The sequence below is a fragment of the Hermetia illucens genome, chromosome 4 (assembly GCF_905115235.1).
Source record: "Hermetia illucens chromosome 4, iHerIll2.2.curated.20191125, whole genome shotgun sequence".
Lineage (NCBI taxonomy): Eukaryota > Metazoa > Arthropoda > Insecta > Diptera > Stratiomyidae > Hermetia > Hermetia illucens.
The window spans coordinates 171,304,804-171,328,004 of NC_051852.1; the positions used below are offsets into that span (position 1 = coordinate 171,304,804).

General features: G+C 41.6%; 2 protein-coding genes and 1 non-coding gene across 10 annotated transcripts in view; all 3 read right to left on the reverse strand.

Moving 5' to 3' along the window:
* Window positions 1-5,302, reverse strand: part of LOC119654498 (myotubularin-related protein DDB_G0290005) — a 213,727-nt gene extending 208,425 nt beyond the window's left edge. For 5 of the 8 annotated variants that reach the window (XM_038059927.1, XM_038059933.1, XM_038059930.1 and 2 more), the window contains exon 1: window positions 4,782-5,302. The gene's annotated coding sequence lies outside the window, so the exon portion shown is untranslated. Of the gene's footprint in view, window positions 1-4,734 lie in introns of all 8 variants that reach the window. The other 3 variants (XM_038059929.1, XM_038059928.1, XM_038059926.1) reach the window with 2 other exon arrangements.
* Window positions 5,303-11,641: 6,339 nt separating this feature from the next.
* On the reverse strand, window positions 11,642-11,723 carry Trnas-uga. The gene has a single exon. It is a non-coding gene; the product is annotated as a tRNA-Ser (tRNA).
* Window positions 11,724-12,442: 719 nt separating this feature from the next.
* On the reverse strand, window positions 12,443-14,204 carry LOC119654160 (piggyBac transposable element-derived protein 4-like). Its single transcript, XM_038059322.1, has 2 exons — window positions 13,947-14,204; window positions 12,443-13,258 (listed from the first exon to the last, which is right to left on the reverse strand). Exons 1-2 carry the CDS (start codon window positions 14,202-14,204, stop codon window positions 12,443-12,445), a joined length of 1,074 nt encoding a protein of 357 aa, XP_037915250.1.
* Window positions 14,205-23,201: the final 8,997 nt, after the last annotated feature.

The window sequence follows — 23,201 nt, forward strand, 5'->3', positions numbered from 1 at the left end:
AGAACGGGATTGGCTTGATAAAATAGAGAATAATTTCTACTGCCGGTTTTTTATCAAGTAAAATCCGATTGTCAGTCGCGGTCAAGTATATCAGGCATCAAATGGGGCACATACCACATTTAAAATTCCTAATTCGGTGTGTCAGTTTTAACGACTATGGAATACTAAGCTTTATGAATTCCGACACTATCAAGTAAAAGAATTGCACTTATTAAATGACAAACACTTTCCCAATACTTTTCAATAATAATATATAATATTAGGTACCAGGTACCGTACCAGGTTTATCCTCACCTGAGTTGCAAACGCAGAGCTGCATGCGACCAGGCGCGTGTCATGGGTTTCGGATAATGACATGACCCACCGGGTCAGCTACGAATATCGCAAGTTGATCTTGTAAATAAGTAGCCGCGGACAAGCAGAACGTTTCCCTTTGTGTTCGTCCTCCCTTACCGATTCTTCCCGTTCAGGGGGAGTAAACCTCCTTAACAAATCCGTAATCCGGGGTGAAGGGATCGACGCGCCTATCGGATGAATTGCAGTGACGTTACACTGTATTTCAGCGGCTCCCCTCCAAATACCTTCCCTACCTTTGGAGGTAACCATGGGGCATTGCAACATTGGGGCTCTGTTCCAGGGCTGACTGGTTCCCCATTACTCGTGGGAATAAAATTGGGGACTTTTGTTTAAATTCTTTAAATGGGACCCCAGGGACACGAAGACAGTACCCAACACGGTTAAGGGTCGTTCACCAACATCAGAGCGGCTCTTCGCATTTGGATGTTTTGGCGGTTATGCCGTCAACCACCAGGGACGGGAGATCTAGGCGTCGTATGGTTTGGACGAACCAACTTAACGAATTTATCGTCCGCGCCTATTACCGTGTCACGGATTTGGAACGGAATCCATCAGGGTACAGACATCGACTACATGACGCGTTCATACCCCGATTTCCGGAGCTAAGTCATGTTCCCGAACAGAACGTCGTCAACCAGTACCGGGTGATCGTGAATAACAACCGAGTTGCCTTACCAACTAGGCAACAAATCTTCCAAGAGGTTTCACTTGATCTCGGGCTGGAGTCATCAAATTACCGGACTAGTCAAAGGAGTAACACAAGTACTCCACCTGTAAGGCACTCCATGAATCCAGTAGTCAGGAGAAACTTAGTAACTGGGGATGTCGACCCAATTTATAATGAGGCTTTGACCGCATTCCAGGTCGCATTCACAGAGTATGCTGAGATTCTCCCAGACGCTAGGCCAAAGACCCCAAAACTGAAGTTTACTTCGGCAACTACTAACATCATTGCTGCCGTTGACAGAATTTTGGCTGATCGTTTGGCTAGCGAGATTACTGCCACAGAGGTTCACAGCCTGATCTACGTTGCAGCTGCCACGGTTATTCGTCTCCATAACCAGCATCTTAGAGCGAATAATAGAGGTATGCGCAGAAGGACTTTACCGTTCTGGGTGTTTCGACTTAACAAAAGAGTCGAAAAGTTGAGAAAGGAGATTGGTCGTGTGACGCAAGCACTTCTTGGAAATCCATCACCAAGAGTGCACAGATGCGTTGCGAACATCATTGGAAACTACCATCTGTCCAATGATATTCCAATCGAAGAAATCCTCGAGGTGCTGAAGCAGAAACTTGCGGTATGCTCCAATCGCATCCGTAGGTATCAGAAAAGCTTTCAGCGAAGGACAGACAACACCTTGTTCTTACAGAACCAAAGGGGATTCTACAAAAATCTCACTAGCTCAGATAGGGAAACTAACCTCGATCTGGATCAGGCAGAAGACTTCTGGAGAAGTGTTTGGAGCGAATCCAGCTGTTGCAATTTAGAAGCAGCGTGGCTCCCACACCTTATGCGTTCATGCGAGGCCCTCCCCGAAATGACCATGCCTGACGTAACTGAAGTCGACGTTGAAGCAGCCCTTGACAAGGCAGGTAACTGGAAGGCGCCAGGAGTTGACAAGATTCACAACTTCTAGCTGAAGCGGTTCAAGAGCACTCACAAGATATTGGCAAATCAATTTAATCAGATGATTGCCGATCCTGATTTAGTTCCACCATTTTTCACCAAGGGGATAACTTTCCTCATCCCCAAGGAACAGGGTGCCTCTTGCCCTTCAAAATGTCGACCAATTACTTGTCTTCCTACCATCTACTTCAGTTCTGTGCGCGAACATCTCAAAACATCTTGATGTTCATAAATTGATAGCTGAGGAGCAAAAAGGGTGCGCAAAAGGCTCCCGAGGCTGCAAAGAACAGCTTATAATCGATACGGTAGCTGTAAAGCAGGCTGTCCACCAAAAACGAAACATCTCGACAGCCTACATCAATTGTAAATCAGCCTTTGACTCCATATCACATTCGTGGTTACTACAAGTGTTACGCTTGTATAAAATCAACCCGAATGTCGTTCTTCTACTGAGAACAGTAATGAAGAATTGGAGCACGAAGCTATCGGTATCTTCGCAAACATCAGGAGAGATACCAATCAGGCGTGGCATTTTCCAAGGCGACTCTCTAAGCCCACTGTGGTTTTGTTTGGCTTTGAATCCGCTATCCCATCTTTTGCATGAAAGCAAATACGGGTTCCAAGTCAAGCATGGCATATTGTCGAAATGTACATTAAGTCATTTAATGTACATTGACGACATCAAATTGTATGCCAAAGACGAGAACCAACTTCGCTCCTTGCTGGACATCACCATCCAGTTCAGCAGGGATATCGGCATGCAGTTGGGTTTGGAAAAATGTCGCATAAAAACAATTGTTCGGGGAAAACACACCGACAACGAAGGATACACCCAAAATAATATCCGAATTGAGGGTATGGATTCGGACGACGTCTACATATACCTCGGCATATTGCAAGCAACAACACCTGCTGTGGCAATAATCAAATCTAAGTTGCTGGGGGAATTTAAACGGCATCTGGATCTTGTCCTTAAAACTGAGCTGTACGGGAAAAATAAAATCATGGCAATCAACACCTTCGCCATTCCCGTCCTTTATACACTTTCGGTGTGATACAGTGGAGTAATACTGATTTAGAAGCTGTCAATAGACGGGTAAGGGTAGTTCTTGCAAACAACAACATGCATAATAGAGCTGCCGAAAAATTGAGGATCATTATCCCACGTCATCAGGGAGGAAGGGGGGTACTTGATTTAAAAACGTTGCACTACAATCAAGTGCATTCTCTTCGTGAGTTTTTCTATGAGAAACAATCCTCTAGCCAAATACATCAGGCTACCGTCATGGCAGATAATAAATTATCTCCTTTGAACTTGAGAAGCAGAGAATGGGATCCCATGTCGAATGTTACTTCAGTCCAACAGAAGATCGACATGTGGAAAGAGAAACCCATTCACGGAGGTCATATAAAAAATTTGTTGTTGTCAGGCATTGACATCGAAGCCTCCAACAAATGGTTGACAAATGGTGTACTTTTCTATGAGACCGAAGCATTCCTAACTTCAATTCAGGATGCTTCGCTCCCAACAAAAAATTATAAACGGTACATTCTTCACGACTCCTCAATCACCAACTCCAGTTGTAGGTTATGCAACTGTGAAGAGGAGACCATCCAGCACATAACATCTGCGTGCAGGATGTTGAGCGGTACCGAGTACACCAATCGTCATAACTCCGTCTGCAAGATTCTCCATCAAAACCTTGCGTTGAAGTATAACTTGGTGGCAACCTACCATCCTTACTATAAGTATACTCCGCAGAGAATCTTGGAAAATGATCGGGTCATACTACTGTGGGACCACACTATTGTCACCGACCACAGTGTTAATCATAACAGACCCGATCTAGTCCTGCTTCTGAAGGAAGAACGAGCGTGCTTTATAATCGATGTAGCCGTACCGTTGGACCGGAACACTGTTGAAAAACAGCACGAAAAAATCCGGAACTACGGCCCCTTGGCAGACGATATGAAGCAGACCTGGAGACTACAAAAGATCGAAGTAGTCCCCGTAGTAATTTCAGCGACGGGATTAGTCCCGCAGAACTTACATAAAGCGCTGAAAACGCTCGATCTTAGGGCTGGACTATGCATGGAGATGCAAAAAGCGGTTATCCTTGCAACCTGTGCTATAGTCCGAAGAGTCCTGTCCGGTAACAATCTGACCTAATGGGTTTCAGTCTTGATCCGCACTGTCTTCAATATAAGATCCATGTCTCTGTAGTGTAGAACCTCCGCGTCATTGGCTGAAGTGTTTGCGACAATCGGGATGTAGTAATACATTTTCGCATGGTCGCACACACTTTGCGTTAAAACGCATCATCGCTGTGATGCGGGCCTTTGGATGTTGCCTTCAGCCCATCCTTAGGTTGGTCGCCCCTCGGTCCGGTTGGGCGGGAAGAGGGTCCGTGGGCTTTGTGAAGAAGCAACTTTAGAATTATATAAGGATGAGCATTTTTTGGTTATTTTATAGAAAATGATATAATATGCCATTTGACAGAAAAGTGCAGAAAATCGACCTGAATTTAAATAACTTATTAGTCTGAAGCTAGAAAGAGGCTTATTAATTGGCTGATGAGTGATATGACGAGCAATCGATAACGTTGATACTGAAAGGAATTTATCGAAAGGCTCGCTATGTATGCTTGCACAGGAAAGCTACCGCAGATCGCCATGTGAGTAATATGTGTGGTATGGCTTAGCAATACCATCTGCAGCATCTTCCGATAGTGGCTTGCATTATAACTAACCCCTGTCCAGCACCCGAACAATCATTGCCATTGTTACTACCCCTTACCGCCCCACTACACATCCTCTCTACGTGCCAATGACACACTTCCAGTGGCAGCCACTACTTTCTGTGCATTCTCTTGCCCGGGAACTCGTTCCAACTATTTTCGTTAGCTTTCAGCTATATTTTGCCTTTTCCACTTTTTACATAATCCAAATCGGATTAACACTTTCAAAATTGCAGAAGGCAATGACACACACGTCGCGAAACATGTTCACACTATTATTCCAGGATTCTTTCCACATTGAACACAACCAAAAAACAAAGGTTTAATATCCTTGCGGCGGCACTTAACCATTTCTTCTTTTCTCGTCAATGTGTTGTCATCATGATGATCCTGGCTTTTGCGTACGAGGGCCACCGTGTTGCTTATCACTCAAACGAACTTATCGAGGTGATGGTCAAAACCGGGCTAGAACTCAAAAAAAAATCAGCAAAAGGAAACTATACAATACTCAAGGGGAGAACGGGGAAAATATTGCGGTGGCCAAAAAATTGCGACCCGGTGCCACCAACAACCGACCTGCGAAAACATTCGATGCTGACTGGAAACGTTTTGACCATAATACACAACCGCTTGTAAGGAACAATCGTTGTCTTTTATTTTTCTGCAAGCCACGCTAGGCTGAAGCGTTCCCATCCTGGAATTTTGATCAAAACACTCTCGGTGTACTAGAGGAGTCCGAAACTAGGCAGAGTTGCACTTGCAGCAGATGAAATAGTGCAGAACTTCCCTTAAAGGATTCAATGTCTTAAAGCTCCGAATAGTCATATAACAGTCCTTAAAGAAGCAACTTCTGAAAGTGCTGAAAAGGATCTTTAAGATGAACAGATTATTTGAAAAAGTTGAACTCTAGTACTCTATCAAAACGGTCCCTACCCCATTAGTAGACGTCATCTGCCCGCATGTAGCACCCCATCGAATCGATAGCAGGAATCTGCGCATGTCCGCCATTGGACCCCTCGATGGCGTGCAAATGTTATCCTGGAAGGATTCCACATTAATGTCGGGCTTGTTGTTGTTTTGCGCTTTCTTTGCTGCTGTTGCTTTCTTTTTGTGCCTGTTTTGATCACTGCACAAGTACGTATTATTATTACCATGCCGCTTTTCTGCTCTCGTAAGCATAGTTTGGTTTTGGCATCCCCCTTAGCTGTATGACGTCAATCGACAACTGTTTACACCATATAATGGTTAAAAAAGTGTATGCTGTAACCGCAGACTTATATTGGAGGCAATGGAACGAGGAGAGGTACAGACCGTTATTTTCCTATGATAAGGCACTCGAAAAAAGAAAGGTGTGTTTGATGAATTTAATGGGAATGTCCTGAATTGACGTTTCTGCTTGATGTATGTGGAGCGTTTGTGTTCGCGTTTTTTTTGTGCAGAGAAGTTGAAAATTGAGTTTTCAGGCTGTTTAGACCGATTGTAGAGCAGCTAATTACTCGTATGACATTCAAACGTCACATTTTCAAGCAGCATATTATGTTCAAGATACCCTTAAAACAAAGAAATTATAGGAAACAAAGGAAGAAAAATATTACAGTACCCTTTTTGCATTACATAATGCACAATATCAAAGTAAGAAAATTGTTGAAGTCATTTTACGTGAAGACATACCAATTTTTTAAAATGTATATTACCAGCAAGACATGGCATGGTAAATTGTTTCAAAGTTACATTGCCACCGGTGCAAGACGACAACACAAATATTATGGAGGCACACTTCTGGATTGTTCAATAGATGGCCATCATGGCAACCCTCAAATCAAAAACCCCGTTGCAGACCTAATATGAATATCGGCCACTATCACTGCTTCATAACCAACAGCTCTCGATCCTTCTTTACAGATGCAACCCGCGGTTTACCCTAACTCACGCGTCCCACATATCCATTATGGTGGAAGTGAGGGTGGAGTTCCTTCTAAAATGGCATCCCTTTCTGGAAATGTAGTTATCTCAACACCAAGATCAAGTTCAAACTGTTCTGTGCCAGTGTTCTTTATGTGTTGCTATGTATATGGGAGTAGCACATGGAAAGTGGCCCTCACTGTTTGTTGAAAGTTCCAATTTTTTGTCAACACCTGTCCCTAATAATATTACAAACGAGGAATTTGGTCGGCGCAAAGATCGGTCTCCCGTACGCAATGTGATCGGAAAGTAAAAGTGGCAGTGGATAGATCACACATTAAGAGGGGCGCCACACTGACAGGACCGACGTGTGGTTCGAACAGAATAATTGAGAGTGCGAATATCTCGGAAAATCTTGCGGTCAGGCGAATCGCATTTCTGCAAAACACAAACAATAGCGCGTAGGTGTGGTTGACTCGTTATGCACCACCCACGGCCCAATGGCAACCATACATACATTAGAAGCAAAATCGAATTCTTGCTATCACCTCTAAGCTGTCTAAAGCTGAATAAAAGAAACAACTCAAATCTATCTATCCTGAAAATAGTTATTTATTTTTTATAATGTAGGTACATGTCTAAAGTTTTTATTTACATTATTTTGAAGATCAAATCTGTTAGGTGACGTCCCCCATTCTCCATACATTGCGTAAACCGATTTCTGGTGTTTGTCATGGCTCTTGTTAGCATAGCAAGTGTTATGTTGGCAATTTCTTCTTGGATGTTGGTCTTCAAATCTTGTAGGGTTCTTGGACGGTTCACATAAACACGGGATTTCAAAAAACCCCATAGAAAAAAATCACAAGGGGACAGATCGGGTGAGCGTGCCGGCCATTTCAAATCGCCTCTAATTGAGATAAGGCGCTCTGCAAAGTGTTCCCTCAAAACAGCCATCGATGCTCTTGAAGTGTGTGCTGTTGCACCGTCTTGTTGGAACCAAGTGTCCCACCAAATCCAAATTTTCTAGCCGTGGGAAAAAAAATTCTGTAGCATGTTTACATACCGGTCCGAATTCACTGTCACTGTAACCTCATTTTCCTAAAAAAACCAGGGTCCAATAATTCCAGCTGAGGAAATTGCACACCACACTGTGACTTTGGGTGAATGCAAAGGCTTTTGATGCAATTCTCGAGGGTTGGTGTCAGCCCAGTAGCGCATGTTATGTTTGTTAACCGACCCACACAAATGAAAATGGGCTTCATCGCTAAAAAACAATAGCACCCTCGGGAACGACATCAAGAAGAAGCTCACACGCATTCATCCGAGAATTGAAGTCACGTTCTGAAAGTTCCTGCACTATCGCCATCTTATAGGGATGAAAATGAAGATCATTACGAAGAATTCTTCTCACAGAACGATCGGATAGTCCAAGGGCAGATGCGTGTTTGCGCGCAGAACGCCGTGGCGATCGCAACATTGACGCTCTCACCGCTTCAATGTTCTCAGGTGATCTAACGGGCCGAGGGACTCCAGTTCTTTCTTTTGTCGCACTTGCAGTTTGTCTGAATGTAGTGACCCATGTAACAATTGATTTGCGGTCTGGGACGGGAGCCAACGGGGCTAAATTAAAGCGACTCCGAAATGCACGCTGTGTTGCAATAACCGAACATCCCCTTGAAAAGTAAACCTCAAAGGCAAAGGCACGCTCCTCACTATTCCAACGCATGATGGCGACTGAACCGTGTCAGGACAAAACTTTACAGTATCCACTCTTGGACGAGACCACTAGCGCTCCGCTATGACATCAACTAACTGAGTGGCGCGCATTTTAAAAAGAGAAGTTATGCTGCCGCACCCTGTATTTTTAACTGTGCTTACGGTCTTAATTTCGCGTGATCCCCCATATGTGTGTGCGATGAAGATTTTATTATTATATTAGCAGTTATTGGCCGATGAATTTTTTAATGCCAGGGGGAATTGTGTGGAAAAACATTTAATTAATATTCATTGAAATTTAATTGCTGGCTTTTGGTGATATTGATTTCCAATTCGGACTAGCTGTTATGTATGTTCTATGGTATATCATGCTAAGGTAGTGCTTTCGCAAGAGTTTTGAATGTATTCACCACTATGGAAATGGAACCTCTCAACGACAAGGACATGAAGAAATGATTTTTATGCGAAAAGTCTTAAATGGTTTCAGTGTTTTAGTATCGGCAGTTACAAAACGTGTGAGTCGACATACCAAACGTAATAAATAATACATGAGCGAAAGTGTAATCGCTTAATGACTTGCAAGTACAATCTTCACCCACAAGCAACCCTTTGATACTTTCAGCAGTTCAGTCATTCACTATCAGGACTGTTGCATATTCATTAGTCACCGTCATCGTCTTACATCGGCTAAGACTCTTCTGCGCGGCATCTTTCTGGGCCCGCTATTTACGTCACAAAATCCCTACTTTACATGACTCGCAAGGAAGAGATGAAAATATAATACTTCTGCTCTGAGGATTAAGCAAGCAGACTACGGGACAAGCAGCAGGTCCAATTCATGTGAAACGATATGGAAATGAATTGAGAGGACCCCATGTATGGTATAGGACGTTCTGTAGACTGAACTGGAATTGTAATTAAGACTGATGGTCTGAGAATAATGGCGTCTCTATGTATAAAATCGTTGTCTTACGTTTTAATACCCACGGTGTATGCCATGGATAACAGTACGGAGTAAGAATGGCTAAAAACCAGGTTAAACCTCATCGAAAAGCGAAAGTTGGATACCAACGTAAGAGTTACAATGAAAAGCTGCATGTATAATACTAAGGGTTAAAGGGATATACTAAGTCGCTGAAGGCGAATTGCCAGGAGAATTAAAGAGTTTTAGATACGCTTCATGGTTTCGTTAGGGTTTGGGAAGCTGAAATGGGCAAGTATAGCTGCAGTCCATCAAACAATGGTCATAACCTTGTGCAAAATGCAGTGGAATTCCCACGTGGTTCTACCACTGAACTCTTGCCGCCCAACCGTACCAAGGGTCGACCAACCTAAGGATGGGGTGAAAGCAACGTCCAAATCACCGCAACACTGCGGTGATGTGTTTTAACGCTGCGTGTGTGACCATGTGGAAATGTATTGCTAGACTGCTAGGCCAGACTGTTACCAAACAGAACTCTTTAGACTATAATCCAGATTCTACGTGTAGTCCGCCCTTAGATCGATTGCCCTCACCTCAACATATACAGGGTGCGGCAGCATAACTTCCTTTTTTAAAATGCGCGCCACTCAGTTAGTTGATGTAATAGCGGAGCACTAGTGGTCTCGTTCAAGAGTGGATACTGTAAAGTTTTGTCCCGACACGGTTCAGTCGCCATCATGCGTTGGAATAGTGAGGAGCGTGCCTTTGCCGTTGAGGTTTACTTTTCAAGCGGGTGTTCGGTTATTGCAACACAGCGTGCATTTCGGAATCGCTTTAATTTAGCCCCGTTGACTCCCGTCCCAGACCGCAAATCAATTGTTACATGGGTCATTATATTCAGACAAACTGCAAGTGTGACAAAAGGAAGAACTGGTGTCCCTCGGGCCGTTAGATCACCTGAGAACATTGAAGCAGTGAGAGCGTCAATGTTGCAATCGCCACGGCGTTCTGCGCGCAAACACGCATCTGCCCTTGGACTATCCGATCGTTCTGTGAGAAGAATTCTTCGTAATGATCTTCATTTTCATCCCTATAAGATGGCGATAGTGCAGGAACTTTCAGAACGTGACTTCAATTCTCGGATGAATGCGTGTGAGCTTCTTCTTGATGTCGTTCTCGAGGGTGCTATTGTTTTTTAGCGATGAAGCCCATTTTCATTTGTGTGGGTCGGTTAACAAACATAACATGCGCTACTGGGCTGACACCAACCCTCGAGAATTGCATCAAAAGCCTTTGCATTCACCCAACGTCACAGTGTGGTGTGCAATTTCCTCAGCTGGAATTATTGGTCCCTGTTTTTTTTTAGGAAAATGAGGTTACAGTGACAGTGAATTCGGACCGGTATGTAAACATGGCCCCCCCGTTGTGATTTTTTTCTATGGGGTTTTTTGAAATCCCGTGTTTATATGAACCGTCCAAGAAGCCTACAATATTTGAAGACCAACATCCAAGAAGAAATTTCCAACATAACACCTACTATGCTAACAAGAGTCATGACAAACGCCAGAAATCGGTTTACGCAATGTATGGAGAATGGGGGACGTCACCTAACAGATTTGATCTTCACAACAATGTAAATAAAAACTTTAGACATGTACCTACATTATAAAAAATAAATAAATATTTTCCGATGCATACAATAGTTTTTATTGAGTTTTGAAAAAAGGAAGTTATGCTGCCACACCCTCTACATAGCTCTGAATATTTCAAGTTAATCGAATAAAAGTTATTCAAGATATTGGTCCGACCAACGGACGTTTCCATGGTCCTCTTCGGACACGGATTGATTTGGAGACCACAATCTGAGCTTCGCCGTGTCTAGCACAGCGGTACTGGTTTATACTGAGTGCCATCCCGGTTGCTATGGTAACAAACCTCCGCTGAGGCTTCGTCGCAGGATACAATTCAGATGGGTCCCATTATATACTCGGGTTTGATCGCCATTCCGAATACGTGACGACTGCAGAGTTTTAACTTCTTCTTCTTTTTCTTCAGCCTTTGTCCCGTTCACAAGCGGGGTCGGCTCGTCGTGATCGGATTCGCCATTTGGCTCTATCGAATGTCTGATCTGGGTGCAATCTCGAGGCTTTCAAATCCCCATCCAGCGTATCAAGCCACCGTTGCTTAGGTCTGCCTTTTGGTCGTTTACCATCGACTTCGATGTTCAGACCAACCTTTGCAAGTGAATTCTCGTTTGCACGAATTGCGTGACCATACTGAAAAAATATGTTATAAATCGTTTAAAGATTTCCAAAGCTACGTGCGAAACAAATCATTATATTGACGAAGTAAAAATTGAGCAAAAAGTGAACACTCATCCGCTGCGGACAGGATTCGAACCTGTGCGGGTAGAACCCAATGGATTTCAAGTCCATCTCCTTAACCACTCGGACACCGCAGCTCATGACAAATTATTTCTTGATAACATTCATTTACTCCGACATTTACTTTCTATTATAATAAATACTATTGGTCTCTTGGTAATATTCCCCGAAAAACCCATTTGAAATGAATTTTTATTTATTACAAACATTCCAAGTTATTCTATTAATGGAAAATCTGATGCTAGAATTTCATCCAGCGGTGCATTGTAGCCGCAGTTTTTAATGTTTTTATGCAATATTCAAACCCATTTCATGGTATGTGCATTTGCTAAGCAACGTACTCAACCGGTTCGTTTTAAAATACAGTAAAACGATTCATTTATAACATTTGACAATATTAACAGGTTCACTGTCCAATGAAGCATATATGATTCATGGTCCTCTGTCGCGGCACGCTCATGAATCAAATATGATTCACAATATACCTTAAGTTTGAAACTTTATAGAATTCGAATTTGAGAAAGTAGAATAGAAGTTTTGCCTTGGCTACATTAATGAAGCCGTAGTGTCTTAAAAAATGTAAAAACATTTGGTAAATTTGTATGTAACTTTTATTCAATGACTTTTTAAAAAAATGTTATACATCATAAACAAGAAATAAAACGAATACGAAATAAAAGTAGAGCATAGTCAAATTCTTAAGGATTATTTTTAAAGTAAATAACAAACTCCTTTGGAAAAGGAAAGAAAAAAAAATGTAAAAATAACTTCTATTAGGAAAGTATAAAGGAAATATTCAACAATGAACGTTATTGAAGCAGTCTAAACAAAAAGCTTTCTGGCACTGAATACATTCCGTATGCACTTGCTTGGCTTTCGAGGCAGCCGGCATTCCTTCCTTGCGTAATTTTGTGTAGCAATTTGTACAACGTTTTCGCACAAGCATGTTGTTTCGTCGAGGAATTTCTGTTAGCTTATGTGTCGACAGCCCTTGGGAGGGAGGCCTAGCTGGTGTGGTTACGTTTGCAGAAGGTCCAAGAAGATGTCGAATAATTTGCTCCTGGACTTCTAGCATGGTAAGTGGAGCCCCGGTGGAATACTCGTTGTATATGCATCTCGCATTAACCACCGCTACTCTAAAAAGCAAGTCAACAGCAACTTTTTTGAACCAGGTCAGACTTTTGTGCAACGGAGAATGATATGAGGAAAGCTGGTCTGCTACATCTATGCCCTTCTTTGCATCGTTGTAATCGATGACGGCATTTGGCTTCAATGTTTCACCCAATCTCGTACGCACGCTAGTCATCTCGTCCCCATGACAAGTGGATATCATGAGAACATCACGTTTATCATGCCACTTCAACACGGTAATATAGTTATCTTTTTGTCTAGCGACACATTGTCCTTTTTTCAGTTTCGATTTGGTAACGTTCAATGGCAATCCCACTCGATTTTTTCGTAAGGTTCCGCATAAGTCAGTTTTACGATCTTTTAAGTATTTTGCCAAAGGAACACTGGTATAGTAGTTGTCAGCAATAAGTACTCGTCCTTGATCTAGAAGTAGCTCGCATAATTTTGCAACGACAGTTCCAGGTTTATCTAGCCCCTCATACTGAATAGGTATAGCTGTTTACTGTACAGAGCTTATATACTTTTATACCATAAGAGCTGGCTTTAGAAGGATTGTACGTTTTTATTCGTAATCTTCCGTAAAATTTAATCATCGACTCGTCTACAACGATAACTTCCGGTGAAACATATAAACTTCGGAATTTTCCCACAAGTTTTTGTACGAGAGAATCAATTTTATGAGTTATGTTGCTGTTGTCTACCTGCATATCCGCAAAATGCCAACATCGAAGAATCGTCACGAACCTGTTGTATGACATCTGAATGGAATGCATAAGTGGACAATAGTACAAAATATCTAACTTCCAATAATGTTCTATTGACGGTAATATTTTTACACCCATGAACATAATTATACCGAAAAATTTTTTCAAATCGCCTTTGTCCACAGGTTTTCATCGTTTCATTCTGCTGTGTAGTCCGCTTCGAACATTTTGGTAAGTCTGGGCGTAATTATTTGTGTGCGTAACCATTTCTTCAATCAGACCATCATCCAAAAAGTATTCAAATATTTTTATAATATTGACTTTTCGATCTTCGTCTAATATTTCTTCAATATTTCGAACCCCCGGATTGCCAGAAAAGTTTTCTCTTCCTAAGGCTAATACATCACTTAACCATATCAAATTTTCTTGTTATTCAAACGGAAGCTGGCGTGGGCTTCCTCTTACAGGATCGTTTTCCTCGTCGGTTGATTCGGAAGGACTAGACAATGCTCGATTCCTATCGTTTTCATTTGGTTGGCTTTCGCAAACATAGTTTCTATCATATTCGATGTCTTCGATGACATCTTCCATTTCCGAGTCTTCCAGCTCTTCTCCACTCGGTACGAATTCTTCATCACTTCCGTCACTGAAGTCCTCATCATCACTATCTTCTATCATTTCTCGAACTTCTTCATCTGTCAATTTCTTTTTTCCTGAACTCATTTTGAAGCTCTCACAACCAACTTTTTCTTCAAAATACCCGTACTTTCGCCTTTTTATCTCTGTACTGACGTTCCTTTGCGATCAACTGCTAAAATACTGATCGATGCAACACAAATTCCCAAATGCACAAATGTTATGTGTAATCGTGTTCAAACAAAAGAATAACGGTATAAACGTTATCTACATTTAACAACACTGCATTTCACCATAAAATGCAATGCCAGTGCGTCCAATAAGATAAAATTTCATATGAATCATATACGATTCATTGAGCGTGTGAATATAATGCACTTTCATGTCACGCTCATGAATCATATACGATCAAAACTTCAAATTTTAAATTTTCAAATTTAGAATACAATTTTCTAAATTGTGTATATTACATTTGTTATAGCATCGTATTCTAAATTTATTTTCATGGAAAAAATTTTGAGCGCGGAGGGACACCCTACAGATTAGTACGGGGACAGGGAACCTGTTAAACCGATTTTAATGGAGGATGAAGATGGACGATTCCGTAGCCTACATAATGACGAAATCTATGAGCGATACCATGACCGTCAGGTTGTGGGTGAAATCAGGCTCAATAAGTTATGGTGGGCGGGTCACTTAATCCGTATGGATGAGGATGATCCAGCCCGGAAAATCTATAAGGACAATATCTATTGTAGAAAAACAAGACGAGGCAGAACCTGCCTGAGATGAAGCGATGGCGTAGGTGAGGACGCCAAACAGCTTTTAGGGATATCGAACTGGTGGACCTCGACGCAAAACTGGGATGTCTGGAGTTCCTTATTAAGGCATGCCTAGACCGGATACCGGTTGTCGCACCGTTGATGATGATGATTTTAATGGAAGGTATGTTTCCTGCTATTGCGAAAGTACATAAAACGTGTCGCGAAACCAGAAAATAGACGCATAGAGTATGAAACATTTTGTATTATGTGACGAACTTTCAATGTACATTTTTCCATTTTTACTAGCGAAAGGTTTAAAATATTCGTTCCGGTATTTCGCAACTTCACGATGCACAAATATTTGTATTTATTGGAGAAATGATTATTATACTCAACCTAAACAAAAAAAACAGCTGCGAATAAAAATTATACCAACCCGTGTTAGACGATAAGTATTAATTATTTTCAAATAACAGAAAACTTACTCAATAATAGTATTCAAAAGCAAAATAAAAGTCACTTCTATATTAGAAATGAAGCAGTGTCAACAGGTAAGATACATAGTATCGAAATATTTTTGAAAAAAAAGAATTCAAATTTTATTATATTCGAATGAAGAGAAAACGTTAAAATATGGCTAAAACTTCGTTGCATAATCTTTATTTTTGATTATATGCTTACATTATTTACTCATTGATTCGACAAGTATTTGACATCGCTTAGGTTTTGTAACGCTAACGGCATCCTTAATATCAACTTATAAGCTTTCAATAGAATTGAGGTGATTGTGCTAGGCATTTTAACAACTCTACCCTCAAGCCACTTGTTTCCTGTTTGGTTGGTATGTTTGCGTAACCACCATGGTGCCATACAAACGCAAACCATTACATATGGTAACCATCACCATGTTTTACTGTAGCAGGGACATTTCAAATTGATCTGCTCATTTGGTCTTTGCCATGCAAGCAACCTCTGATTGAACATCAGAGCCAAATATGTTGAATTTTAATTCACCCAATGTTTGGATCAGGGAAAGAGTGAGGAAACCAGGAGTATCTGATTGCTGAGCGTAAACATCGGACTTTCCAACGCTCTTTAACTTCCCGGACGATAGACTAACCACATCCCAGTGGAATACATATTGACTATTCTCAAAACAATTCCATTTTAATGAATAAATTTTACAAAGTATACTTGGAGTTATTGCAGTTGATCCCTCTTGGTGACAGGTTCCGCGACAAACCGACCAAGCAAATGCATCAAAACACAATGATCGTGTTGAGTCATAAGCCTCCCAAAACTGCTAGGGCGCTCACCTCAGTCGACACGACAGAACGGGCCTCGGTCCTGTCGAGTAATGGGCAAAGGTTCTTGAAACACGGACGGCGTCAGGACGTAAGTAAATTAGTCCGAGCCAATCAAACACGTGTCTGTACAATAAATATTGGCAACCTCACTGGAAAAACCGAGGAACTCACAAAAGCCCCTTCGAAAAAGCGTATTGAAATTTGAGCCCTACAAGAAACCTGATGGTCTGGTGTCTAAAGCTACGGAATAGAACGCGAACACGGTAAAAATCGCTACAAACTTCTCTAGTCCACGCACTCAATACGGTGTTGGCATTGCTATCTCAGAGGGTTTCCGTGACAAACGATTTGTTGACCGGCTGATGAAGCTCATCATTATATCCACTGTTCGCCCTATTCATTCACTTCTTCACCGCGTACGCACCATAGATAAGTGGACCTAGTGCCGAGAAGAACGCCTTCTGGCAACTCTTCAATGCAAAAACTTGTAACTTGTGCGAAGCGCCTGTTCTTCAACCTTAGCATCGTATATACTTTTTGAAGTTATTAATACTTGTTTTCGCGTGAGACGACTTGGGATATCACGTGACAGACTCTTTCCACCCATAAATTGCTCATTCAGAGAAAGGCCTTCGCTTAGATGAGATTCGCAATGTTCTCCTTTAACGATGTAAGTATCCTTTGTTGCTCTATGTATTGTTCATCCACTTAGACAAGAACACCATATTCGTTATATATATTATGTATTAAGAAATGTTTTCTTGTAACAAACGATGTTCACTTTGACATTCCCTTTTTTTTACTCTTATTTTTTTTATAATTAAAAAAATCCAATCCAATTAAAATTTAAATTGAAAAACGATAAAAGAGAAAACGAGTGACAAGCTTAAAAACTTCAATTATTTTTCTTCATTCAGCCGCCTACTCATGGCACTCTTCCACTGCCTGCTCTTTACTCCTGTGGCTAGCTCTAAACTGAGTGAAGAGCGCCGGTGACGTCATCTGTCCGCTGGTATTCGCAACATTCGAAATAAATTTCGAATGCCGCGAATCCTGCCGCGCCACATACTTCAGCCCGAAAGACCATTGTAGATTGTCCCAAGGAAAAAGCCCACTTCTCGTTTTTATCCGCGAAGTAGAGTCCTGCTCTAGAACCCTGTTCTCCTTTTGAGCCATCGATGTAGAAAATGTCAGTATATCCTGACACGCATTCTTCTGGTTCGTCCCAGTTTCTCTTCATTTCAAGATAACTTAATATCTTCTACCAAACAGATTAATGGGGATTCGAGAATCAGTTTTCCCAATAACTTTTCCAATGCTCTAAACCCCCCACTTCCATTGTTTCCCTATATATCTAATCGAATTAGTGTACGAGTTACTCTTATTACAATGCTCTGAATAAACAAATCCAAGGGCTGCAAATTGAGTTATGCATTCAGAGCTCCGCCGGATGGGGGCTCATGGCACCGGTAATGCCCAGACACACAGTTCTTTGCAGTGTGGCTAGTTTACAGCGAAAACTCTTTTGTTTAACCTTCAACCCACCACACTACGAATGCATATGCGAGCATCGACCTATTGATAGCAACATATATCCATATTACTACCTACTCCTAAGTTCCCAAATCGGGGCAAAGGTCCACCTACACAGCCTATAAGCGGTGCGAGTTCCTTTCATCTTAACCTCTACAAGTGTTTATAACTGATCTTCTATCGTCAAATGAGTCCTTAATCACTTTGAACGCTCCACTTTGTCGCCAAGAAGTTCATTGAACTTTGTCCAATCCGTTTTCCTAGGATTCTGTCTTTGTATTATCAACTGTTAGCCTGCAATAATCAGGCTAAATTCTCAATAACGGTGATCTGAGAGTGAGACTTCATCTAGCACTCGCCAGTCTCTAATCAATTCTAACAACTTTGAAGTGCAGATTGTTAGGTCAATTACTTCTCTCTTCCTTGGCCTCACGAACGTAGGGGCGCACCCTACGTTCGCCGTCAGCAGATCCCTCTATGATCTACAGTCCCAACAAATATACTGAGCGTTCGCATCAACACCTATTAAGAGTTGAAGTACACTTGATTCTGTATACACTACCAGGTTCCTTAGTTCTTGCCTCAGTAAAGGAAACAAGGCATCATAGGGTAAGTAAGCAGAAGCAACTATGACGTTTCTCCTCTTACCATCAACCTGGTATTATAAGTTAACCGCAACAAGGTCCTGGGAACAAAAGTGTCTCAGCACGGTTGCCTCTAATAATTTTGACCTCAGAACATCGACCTCGGAGGATCTCTCATCGAAGAAGGTCCTATTCCCCTTAACTGATACAATACCACAAACTTTGTTCAAACAAACCCATGGCTCTTAAACTAGAAGGGTAAGGACAGTCTTTCAAATTTTCCAGCCTCGCTGCCAGTAGATAGGAAGAGGCTTTGGCATGCTACAGATTAATTTGACTAACTTTTATATTTGTAGACATAAGTGTACTCTAATATGAATACCGCCAATAACTGAAAAGTCTGCTGCGTTCAGTGTGAATCTCACCGAGATTTTCAGCTTGTCCTTATATTCCGAAAAAAAGTTCCACTTTCTTGGGTTCGATTTCTCTGGATATCGCCACACTTGGTAGTGTAACAATGCCCATGTCCTCATTCTCAAGAAACTTCGCCTTCTTCCACAGTGGTGCCTTCCGTTGTCGTCGGCTGCCAGCCCTGCCAGTTTCCCGGTGTCCGGGGTGCATGGATCTGTTTCTACATACCGGAATTAGACTAGTTGCGTCCACATCACCGGCTTCCCTTTCTTCCGCTTTTCCTGGTACAGGCGGAGGAGAAGGTTCTGACGGATAAGCCTGTTATCCCTTCTCCTTTGCGGCTGAAGTTTCCTTCTGCCGAGCCTTTATTGGAAAAGTTAGTCAACAGTGTCATCAACAGGCCGACCGTAGTCAGGTTTCCAGTCCTTCTCATTAAGGGTGTTACTGTACTATCCCCTCTGACTGATCGAACCCTAGACACCGGATGCAGGTATTCCACTGAAGTGGAGAGCCTCTCCTCCGCAGGTTTCTCCGTGGGGGAACCTAAATCCTACACTATCGCTCCATTTAGGACAACGTCCGCCACTTTTTGTTTTTCTACTGTAGGTATTGGTTAGGTGAGCTGCCCACCGTAACATGTTGAGCTGGATTTTATCCCCAACCAAACGGACGCGATATCGCTCATACATTTTCTCAGTGCCTAGGGGGCCAAACATTCTTCTGAAGATTCTCTTTTCGAACGGGGCGAAATATTGAAAAAAAGCGGAAGATATTTTATCGACTGTACATACCATAATTACTTTCTTATGTATCAGGGGTAGATAATACCATCTTATAGAAAAAAAACCAACAATATTACGCATATTACAATATAATTGCGTATACATATATGTTACAATATAAAAATATACATTTCTATAATAGTATATAAAACAGAAAGTATTAAAGACGAATTTTGTTTTGGGATGAGCTTGTCCTTAGCCCACCATCTACTTGATGGCGGGCTACACATAAAGTACTGGGCACTCGCCCACGGAAGAGTAGTCCGCGCACTGAATAGCAGAAGTAAGTTGCTTCTCAAATATATGCAGCCCGCCATCAAGTAGATGGTGGGCTAAGGGCAAGCTCATCCCAAAACAAAATTCATTTTTATTAGCGCAAACCAGTTGTAGGTTTAAACAAATGCGATTTCGGTCGTTGTAATTCATACCCTTGGCGGGTTTTGATGCTATATAAACGAGCCAATTGCCACCTGTTGCCGCTTTCGGTCACGCTGCTCCGCAGGGTAGAGGCGCTGAGGCAGCGTCTGATGAGATCGCCTCTGCCCTGCGATCGAAACCGCATAGCCAATATTAAAGACGTCTGAAATGTCTATCCAAAGGAATAGCTTTTGATGTCGTTAATTCTAACTTCAAAATTGTTCATTACCTTGTCAGTTGTTCATTGTACCGTGTCAGTTGATTTATAATACATGGTATAGCCATAAGTTTTGTCAGTCAAACAAATCTTTATTTCTCACGAAGTAATAAACCAGATCAATCGAAAAGTACACCATTAGAAAAAGGAAACATAGAGCTTTCAAACGAAAAAAATTTGTTCAAAATGGCCGCCGCTAGCAGCTATACAGGTCCGAAGTCTGTGAGGCCATGCATCGATCGCTTGATCATGAACGGTATGAAGCGGCATTTCTCGAGCTGCACGCACGATGCTGGCCTTCAAACTCTCCAAATCGGTGTAAGTTCGATCGCAGGCAGTCTCCTCTAACTTAGCCCAAAGGATGTAGTCCAAAGAATTCAAATCTGGGCTGCCAGAGGTTATGAAGTCAGGAACATGCGCCGCTAACCACTGTTGAATTATCTTGGCTTTGTGAGCGGGGGCCGAGTCCTGCTGGAAGCACCACGGCTTTTCAGCGAAAAGGCTCCACTACATCCTCTAACATCTTTTCGTACACGCTCGCATTGGTTTTGACGCCGACCTCGCAGGAATGAATATCAGTTACTCCGTGATATGAGACGCCCCACCATACCATGGCAGAAGTCGGATGGTGACGACTTTGGACTCGCGCAGCATTTTCTTTGGCTTGATAACAATTGTGAGCATATATTCGATCATTTTGTCGGTTGAATTTTTCCTCGATGGTAAAAATTTATTCATCAGAAAATAGAATTTTGCAATATTTTTTAACGGGAAATCGTTGCACACCGAGTTCGCCATATTTTCTTCAGTTTTGGTTTTAACATATTACTAACGCACCGCCGGTACGCATCGAGACCGAGATCTTCTCGTAAAATACGACATACTTCGAGTTGAAACCCCCGTTTCCGCCGACATTCGTTTCTGCTTGCGGAGATGATTGCGACGAACACGCTCACGCAGAGCGTGCACAACATTCGGGTGACGTACGGAGCGCGGGCGCCCTTCTGCGGCCTGTCAACCAGATCAGACTTTTTAACAAGCTATGAATCTTTTTCGGTGTATTCCCGCATTGGTGCAACGCAATAATCGCGATTTTTTTTCCGAAGTTACCGAACTTCATCGTGTTGTCATTCACGCGCTACTGACCTTCGGTACCTGAAAGTCTGACGGAAGTGGGATATGGTTAGGTACTCTCCCTGCGCACTGTTACCAGTTTCGGCGGCCTAACATTTCTCGCTATACGCATCGTCTGACAAAACTTATGGCTATACTATGTAGATCACATACGTTTGCCGATGGGATTTAAGGTAGGAAGACGTATAGTTTGGCCCCCCCGAATTCATTATAACATCGGAGTTTCTATAAATGTTGAACCTACTCCTTTCGAAACATGCCCAAGCCTTTCTTCCAGAAAAGTTTATAAATTTGCCTTTGTTCATTGTCAATCAGGGTTTGTAAGATGAAAAACGATTTAGGCAGCAATCAGCACAAAATCAATGTGGCTGCTCCGAAAAGGTGACAAATAAAACTTTTCAAATTGCACATCAAAGTTTGATTTTAATAACAATATCTTTTTGGAAGCACCAATTTAACTTGGGCCGCATCTTTTCTTTTATTTATAAAAAAAACGTGCATCTAAACAATTTTCAACCATCCATTACAATATTTGGGGATTTACCTTCAACATTAGCTTTTTTCTAAAAAAAAAAAATATTAAGCAACATGTCCGAGACTATTTTTACTCAATGTTTCAATGTTACCAAATAGTTTGTTAACTTGAAATCAACGAGGGACCGAAGCATTTAAAATAAAAATCTTAAAGAGAAGTTTCTTCTAATTCTGGAAAGCCGTGTATTTACTTGAACGTTCGACGCCAACATTTTTGACTAAATTTATTTTTAAATGGCATCAGGGACGGAAAATATTATATATTTTTTCTACAGATGCAATTACTGCAAATTGGGCTTTCATTCTTGCAAAAATTTAAAATCAATTTAGACACAATTTTTAGAGTATGTTCAGGAAATTCAATAGCCAAAAATAAAATTTTGCCGGAAAGTCATTTTTCATGCTCATAAAAGATTACACTTGTTAACGACACGACAACACTTTCATCAACATAGCAACAATTGTTTTAACTACGCCAGAAAAAGATACAAATGCTTAGACCTGTTTTCCTTATGATTTTTCCTAAAAAATATTTCATGTGCATGGAGACTGTGTGTTTGTTTACCCTTTCGCGCCAATATAGAAACCACTGAATTACTATAAAAATTAAAACCTTAAATTAATTCACTTTCGCAATAACTTCAAAATCAATGTGTGGAGTTGTCTCGATAATAAGGCTAACCGCCTAGTGCAAGCTCTGATCATAGTTCAAATTATAAGGCCTACAACTAAGTTCTGTCGGTTTTCAAAATAGATGGCGTAGCTTGTTTTTTATTCCATTGATCCACATTTCCAAACATTCATCGGAAAGCTACTGTCAATAGGCACAAACGTCAGTATAAATTATTTAATTGAAGTGTAAACAACAATACTTTTTTCATCAACGAAAATGGCCAATTTTGTACCAAATAATGTGTTTTTGCGGGGAGTTCTACTTCATTATTTCAATGTGAAGAAAAAAGCAACCGAAAGTCATCGCATTTTGGTGGAAGTTTATGGTGACCATGCTCTATCTGAGCGAACGTGTCAGAGGTGGTTTGGACCGTTTAAAAGTGGCAATTTTGACTTGGAAGACGAAGAGCGCGCCGGACGGCCAACAATTTTTGAAGATGAAGAATTAGAGGCATTGCTCAACCAAGATCCATCGCAAACGCAAGAAGAACTTGGAAAAACACTTGGAGTCACTCAACAAGCCATTTCCCACCGTTTAAAAGCAATGGGAATGATCTGAAAGGTCGGAAATTGGGTTCCGTATGAACTGAAGCCAAGAGACGTCGAACGCCGTTTTTTCACGTGCGAACAACTGCTCCAACGACAAGAAAGGAAGGGTTTTCTGCATCGAATAGTTACTGGCGATGAAAAGTGGATCCATTACGATAATCCCAAGCGTCGGGCAACGTT